Here is an 8,059-nt window from a genome sequence, read left to right on the forward strand (position 1 = left end):
GGCATCAGTAAATGGGATTTGAGAGCTATGGGTGACGTATTTTCAGCTAATTTTTTTTTCTATTTCTCAAAGAAATCTATTGCGTGGCTTCTGAAACCTTGGAATATAGTGCAAAAGTCATGGAACCACTTTTATGCAGCTTCTGTTTCTTTTTTTTCAATTGATTTTTCTTTCTTTTTTTTGGTTAGAGCTTGAAAGCCACTGCTATTACGACACATGTCTTGCATCCTTCTGGACAATTTGGTCATTGTGCAAACAAAATGGTTACACAGACGGCTGGGCCATTATTCTAATGCCTGTAGCTTTTTATAGTTCTCCCAAAAGCTGCCAACAACTGGAGTCCATTCAGGCAGCATCGGATGCGTGTTTGCAGTAGTAGGAAAAGGAAGCTCATTAGTGAGGCTGGGATGTAATGAGTCCATTCTCAGTGGGTACTTATCAATCATTTCTGCAGGCTGCAGCTTCTGGCATGTTGTTCTACAATCATCTCTCAGAGCAGGTGGCATCTAATCTGGAGCAAATCCTCTTCATCACGATATATATATATATATATACTGTAATATGTTGCTAAAGACAAACCCTCTGGACAATGAGGAGGAGGACTGGTGCATGGATGCTGAACAACTTGCAACTATTGGCCAGGATCCCAATCCGAGATCTCAAACACACAATCTGTTCACCATCAGCAAAATAGCCAGTCGTTTTCTATTTTGGTACGACATGATAATAGACAGCCTTGACATTGATGTCTTTGCTCACCAGCCACTGTGGCTAGTGGTTTTCCAAAGTTAATAGCCACACAGCATTTTCACTGGCCACAATTTTGACATCGATTCCATGGGGAAAAGCTGCCATATAGATATTTTAAATATTATCTCATAATTTGGCAGCAGGTATATTAGGCTAGCCTGGCACCGCCCTCCTGCGTACTTCCGCTCGATTTCATTTCTCTTCAGTACTTAGTCTGGCCTCTCTCAAGAGAGAAACGTTAACTTCCTGGTAGGCGGGTACTCTTTTGAAGTTCAAAACTATTGGATCTGCCCTGAGTCACTCTGGATCTGTCACAACCAATCGCTAGCGTGTGGTCGTGACGTATGGCATGCGACGGAACTGGCCGGAAACAAGAACGAAGTTTTCAAACACTAACCGGGAAGACATTTCACTTCATTCCCTAACTTCAACAGAAACATTCTGTCCAAGGTCAACTTTAAGGACTTATGGCAATGGATGCGTGCCCGGCTGAAAGACTGGAGAGCTGTAGCACTTTAACTACTTCCTTGCATATTTTGTAACTTTGAACGTTGATGTACATGTTTAATTATTTAAGAGTAAATATTTAAACAATGTCTATACACTAAGTGTCCCTGTATATAATGTTACTTTATCGATTATAATTAGCAATCAATAATCTTACTCTGTGTGCAGGTGTATAATAAACGGCACTTTTTCTTATTACGTCTTATTTCTTATTTATAAAAAGGAGTTTGCAGAGTTTTATTTGACATTTATAGTTTATTAAAACACATTTTTTAAACATTTACAACATGTAAAACTGACAGAACAACCAGGTTCCTACAAAAGTACACAAGGAAATCAAAGCCATTTGTTGTTTAGCAGCCAGGGGCTTCCGAACACCAGGCTAAAGTTTCCGTCCAAAATGTCACGGTCATCGTGAACGCCGAGCTGAGCAGCACGAACTCCTTACTTTTCTGCCTCTTTCACTTGGTCCTCCATTAGTGCAACAAGAGGGGACACGACAACAACTATAGGCTTAGCATCCCTATCCTTCGCCTTACTGCTGCAACATACCGGACGCGAATAGCGCGTCCGGCGCGAGTGATTTCAATGTTAAGTCAATGCAAAGACGCGTTACACGCGTTTTACGCGCGTAACGCGTCTTTGCATTGACTTAACATTGAAATCACTCGCGCCTGACGCGCTATTCGCGTCCGGTGTGAACGCACCATTAGCCAACTCATTCACCACTAGCGGAGTGAGCTGGAAAATCAAACTTTTCCCGAACCCCGTGGGGAGGAGGGCCACAACATCATGGCCACCAACAAAACTCAGCAAACACTGTTCTTGCTCCGGTTTTAACTTCTGGATATTCTGCAGTGTTGCAACAACAGACCTAATGGCTTCGCTCGCATCTATCTCCGCAGCCATTACTGATCTACGACTCAAACTGGCGCTTACATCAACGTCATCGTTCTCAGCCACTCCCTCTGTTCGTTGATTGGCCCGAACAAAAAACAACTTCTGGAAACCTTAGAATATACAGCGAGACCAGACTAAGTACTGAAGAGAAATGAAATCGAGCGGAAGTACGTAGGAGGGCGGTGCCAGGCTAATATTAGGCTGCTGTCACATTAAGACCTGACTCACGTCATGGACACATTATACTGTTACACATGCTTTTACTTTCTCAACTGTTTACGCTCACTTAAAACATGACTGACTGTGTTTACATTCTGACATTATTGTGTGTGTATTTGGCTGTTTAAGTGCAATGAGCTGTGAAAATGGACTCAATTTAGTACTGAGAGGCGGTTTTATGTGACCACAAAATCAGCGGGAATGAGTAAATTTTTGCCCAATACACACAATCCCACTCCGAAATTCTAGCAATGTAACACCAGCAATATTCATCCGGAGCAAATTAAACTAATGAGTGAGGGGACGAGGGTTTGTGTGTCAACTTGATGTGGGAGAGATTTTTCAGTATCGATATGTAGCCTACATAGATTTCTATTTTTGACAACACTACATTGCTTTAGTTTATTATTTCAGATGTCTTTTATTTTTATTTTAAAAGACTCAATTGAAAACATTGATACATTACATATAAAATGCAGGTTTGTAAGGTGTTAATGTGTCAATAGATACTTTGTTTTTCAAAGATTTCATAAAAGACTAATAGTGAGAACTCCTAATCAACACTTGAATGGTGCAGTTAAAAGAGGAAGAGTGTCTGACCTTGCCCATGCCAGGGTTCTCCTTGGCCTTTGACCCCGCCCTGAGCAGACATGGTGGAGCAGGTGGAGGGGAAAACTGGAGGACAGAACTAAAGTTAGTAGGGTAGATGGAGGGCTCCTGGGGGTATACCAGTGGCGTCTGCTGCTTCTTCCTTTTGGATGACAGATTCAGCTTCTGAGCAGCCCTGGGACAACAGACAAAAATATGTCATGGATTAGGAGCTTATAATATTGAATGAATGATCAATGAGAGAACGTTTTTTGTATTACTTTTGTTCATTATTTTATAGTTTGAGAACAGACCATCATGCAATTCATGTCAGACCGATAACATTTGACCACCCATGTTCACAAAACAACATCTACTCAGCAACTATACCGTCCTGATGAACTCTGGCTGTATGTTGAGGTTATCCAATCATAACAGAGCTCATTCACATATAGAAATCTTAAAGATACAGTAGCAAAACAGCCTGTTGAATTCTAACGGTTGAGCAAAGGTTGTTTATAATAATAAATATTTTGGTGATTTAGTGCAAGAAAGAGACTATCAGAATTTATTGTAGATTCCAGCGATAAAAAAAAAATATGTACAAAGGTGTAGAATGAGGCATTCTTAGCATTAAAAAAAAAAGGTTCAACAAAGCAGTCCGCCTAAATCTCTCAATTCCAATCACTCTGCCAAAGGGGGTCCCATTAAAATTAAGTCAAAACTCTTTGTCACCACAGTGAAAAGTGATTTTCCAAGGAACCCTACACGTTTTCAGAAAATTCTTTTTCACTCAGACAGAAGAAATCATTTTGGTATTTTCCTGATTGATTTAATGGTAGAGCTTGACATTTAAAACTCAATGCTATAAAATCAGACCTGAAAGGTCAAAAGCCCCCTATCGCATTGCCAAAGTAAACACAGACCAGCTCCGTCTTTCTCCACAGGCAGCCTTCCTCCTCTTTATTTTACAACTAAATAGGCACACTGTGCACAGAAACCCTTGAAAAATGTCCTCTAAAACGTAAAACTGAAGTTAATGGGGTCAGCCCTGTAGTTAGCCTTAACATTAGCCATTTGCTAAGACTGGCTTTACAGTGACCCAGTTACAGTGTGGAAATTAATCTGAATATCCGTGTGAGATGTCACTGCCGGACTCCAGAAACAGTAGATGAAGTGCTAGTAATGTCTTTACCCAAGCAACAGCTACCTTCCCTACAAGCTATCGTAAGACTGAACTTGACAATTGTCCTGGTGATTGACTGAACCTATGAGTCAAAGTACAAAATGAGAGGAACAAATGAGTGTAAGTGGGGGGAAAGAGAAAGACTAGAAGTGAGGGAGAGAAAAGAAAAGTGAAAAACCAAAGGCTATCAAGTGACGTTTGGGGGCTTAGCTACCATTAAGTGGTACATTAAGGCTGTTCTCTTGGGCTGAAATGTAACAGTGGAGTATTAACTAAAGGAAAGCTGTCCACAGCGGTCTTTAACCATAACCAGACATAATCGCAATAAATGCAGAAATAATCAAAAGTGAAGTACAATAAAAATCACAATGCTAAGAGTACACATTATAGTAGCACATTGGAACTCAAATGTAATTGCTATGCCAGTCTTAATTTGTCATGCCTTACACATGTTTTGAATTGTATTAAAGAAGAGAAGAATAACACATCAGATAACCAAGTAAGATGTGACTACATGATGACTAATGTGACCATTAGGTGAATTACATGTAATGTTTGTAGTTATGTTGGTTAGAAAAGGTTTTGGAAAAAAACTTTTATGCCATTTTTAGGAAAAGTTTACATTTACTGATTGGGAGAAAAAGGTCATGTGGTGTAACCATCAAGTTATATGCAAGTTTCTTACATCTTGAATAATGTGACTGTACACATCTTAACCATTATTTTCACACACAAAAAAAATACCATGAATATAAGTTGCACCATTTGACATATTACAAACTAAGCTGACTTGAACTAAGGACAAATTATTTGATATTTTTAAGACACGGTTTAAACTTCTTTTTTCCCCAGAATGTTTCTGCAGGTTGGACACAAAAAAAAGAAGAAAAAATAATATTTTTTATAAATTAGTAGATACTATTATCTATTAAATACATTAATTAAGATACAAGGCACATGATTAACCCATTGTTCAAAGGTTTCCCATACAATTATGCACTTAATCTCAATTACTCCTACAATTCAAAAGTGATGGATTTAGAATTACTACGGAAATTATGGAATATTTGTGTGGTAGTAATGTTAGTATATCCCGTGATAAGATCAAATCAAATGAAAGTCAGGAAATGGGAAGGGCGAAAATAACACAAGGGGGACAGTGAAAATCTTTTTTTGGGGGGGGATACACAAGCCCTGATCATTAGTGTAGACTCTAGCTCTTTGGACATGCATGTGTGTGTCCAGTATTTCTGCCATTTCTACACCTTTTCTTTCTCTTCTCCTCTTTGCATCACTCCAGACCTCTAGAAGTGAAAAGCCCTGCCTTCCCCTTTCTCTCCCTTTATTTCTCAACCCCACCCCTTTTTTCTCTCACTCCGTCTGGCCCCCTGTATCAGCACAAGAGCGCACTCAGGGAACGGCTGATGAAATAATTATAACATCCACAAGGAATACAGGAGCAGCCCCTCCCGAGGGAACTGACGCCCACAAGAGGAAGAAATTGTGTGTGTGTGTGTGTGTGTGTGTGTGTGTGTGTGTGTGTGTGTGTGTGTACAGACGAAGGGGATTGAAGAAATGTGTGAGCGGAGCATTCAGAAGGCATTATGAGTGAAACACAGAGAAATGACAGAACGCAGGAATAAGAGTAAGCAACAGACAGAGAGAGAGAGAGTGAATCAGACACAGCAAGAGTTTTTGTGTGTGTGATGTAACATACAATGTTTTTCTTGTGGAATTATCTGCAAAAAACTGCTATAAATATATGAAATAAAAGAATATTCAATTGAATCGCTTATGATAAAATAAGAAATATAATCAAATCTAAACTAAAAAAGTTATTTGACTTAAGTGTAAGCTTAGAACAAGAAAGTATATATTGATAATCGTTTTGACCAAAACTGGGAAATCAAATGAAAAAAAAATTATATAAATTTTTTTTAAAAAATAGGCTGGAAATTTATTTAAAGAAATATAATTTTTTTACTAAATAAATAATTAATAAATACATATTTACCTTGCTTCAGGTAATGCTCAGGTATTTTTTAACCTTTTTTTTGGAGGGGGGGGTGGTCATTATGTTATACTATATTCAATCTTTGGGTAAATATTTGAACATTTGGGTGGTAAAAATGCAACCAATAAGTTGGAAATGTTTGAGATTAAATGCTTGTACAGTCATAAAGCACTACAATAACAGCTCAAGCATGCTCAGCACGCACACCTGTACACTAATGCTGAAATTAATTGCTTGTTGAAGCACACATGTTCTCTCTCTCTCTCTCTCTCTCTCTCTCTCTCTCTCTCTCTCTCTCTCTCTCTGAAAAAAACCCCTGCCACGGTTCATGAATGGAGAGCAGCTATAAAGCACACGTCCATGTGCTTGCACTTTCTACTTGTCCACCTGCTCAAACTCACTACAACACGCAATGCTAAACAAACATGCATTGACATGTCCCACATTTAAAGAGCAATCCATATCTCAAGTATGTATAAACAATCAGACAGCAGCCTTTGTAGAGTTTGGCAGGTGAGCTCAGGGGACGGAGCGAGAATTCCTGGCGTTAAGACGGGTGTGTTGCAACTGACATCTATGGGTCAAAACCCACTACACACACGAACACACAGAGAAAAATAGCTTTAAAAGTACTCACACTTCTTTCCAATCCATCATCTAATGTATTCACAACTCATTGCCAGAACGACGCAGGCGGGACGCATGAAAACAGTACTGTTTGTGTGTCCATTCCCACATTTTTCCATCAAAAAGGGGCAATTCAAAAACAAACTATTCATAAAGTCATTGCAAGTCGTTGTCCGTCGGTCACTGCCCATTCTCAATGCACAAACATCAGCAAATAAGTCATTACATTATCTCCAGAACTTTTCTTCTTGACGTTTGTCATTTAATTCCTCTTTACACCATCCAGCGAGCACTAAACCCTACTAGTACTTCTCTCTGTCCTAATCTCCCTAGAACACTCTGTGTCAGTTAGTCCACCTCTTGGGTCAGGCATCCTGGTCCCTTTAGTCATCTATCCCTGTGTTTCCCCGTCTCGCGGAGGAGAGGATTCGCCTCTTGCTGCCGGAGGAGTGCGGGCAGCTGCACTGCACTCAAACACACACGCACGTTTCCTCCCTCTCTCTTTCTTTACACAGTCCAGCCCCCTTTCACTCCCCACGGCCAGAAAAGGAATCAGAGCTTTGCGAACGCTCGCTCTCTCACTCACTCACTCACTCACTCACCCTCACACACACACATGCCCCTTACTGCATGAATTCTTCATGTGTGAAGGGGTCTCTTTTTTATTCTACCCCAGACTTCAAACAGATTTGCTTAGTATGTGCTGCATGCCTGTATCTATCTCTCTCTCTGTGTGTGTGTGTGTGTGTGTGTGTGTGTGTGTGTGTGTGTGTGTGTGTGTGTGTGTGTGTGTGTGTGTGTGTGTGTGTGTGTGTGTGTGTGTGTGTGTGTGTGTGTGTGTGTGTTTATGTGCTTTAGGTGTTTTGTATGTGTGGAGGATAATGAGTGTGTGTTGTTTTATGTGTGTGATTTAAATAATTAAATAATAAATAGATTTTTTTTTGTTACAATAAATAAATAAACATTCATTATTTGCTTTAAGGATATTCAGATTTTTTATTGGAAAAATTTTTTGACAGTGCATGTGTGTGTATCTGCCTTAGGTTTTTCAAATGTGTTTGGAGGGGAATGTTTATTGTTTTATGTGTGTGGTTAAAAAAATGATCTAGTAATCTTAAATAAAATGTTGTTAGTGCGTTTCCAGGGTGTTCTGGGCACTACAATATTGAACTATGTCAAGTTCTTTAAATGTAAGTGTATGTGTTTTTTCTCCCACTCGTTGTATTGTCTTTGATTCGCTTAGAACAGCAATAGCACACTTCTCTTAA

General features: G+C 39.5%; 1 protein-coding gene across 1 annotated transcript in view; it reads right to left on the reverse strand.

The window, feature by feature from the left end:
* The window catches only part of LOC307009446 (kinesin-like protein KIF26A), a 28,118-nt gene extending 20,849 nt beyond the window's left edge, over positions 1–7,269 (reverse strand). The window contains exons 1-2 of the mRNA XM_079633213.1: positions 6,802–7,269; positions 2,977–3,160 (exon numbers count right to left, since the gene is read on the reverse strand). Coding sequence (XP_079489339.1) covers positions 2,977–3,160; positions 6,802–6,821 — 204 coding nt within the window. The 5' untranslated portion in view covers positions 6,822–7,269. The remainder of the gene's footprint in view (positions 1–2,976; positions 3,161–6,801) is intronic.
* Between the last annotated feature and the right edge of the window lie 790 nt (positions 7,270–8,059).

This window comes from Phoxinus phoxinus, assembly GCF_949152265.1.
Source record: "Phoxinus phoxinus genome assembly, chromosome: 13".
NCBI lineage: Eukaryota > Metazoa > Chordata > Actinopteri > Cypriniformes > Leuciscidae > Phoxinus > Phoxinus phoxinus.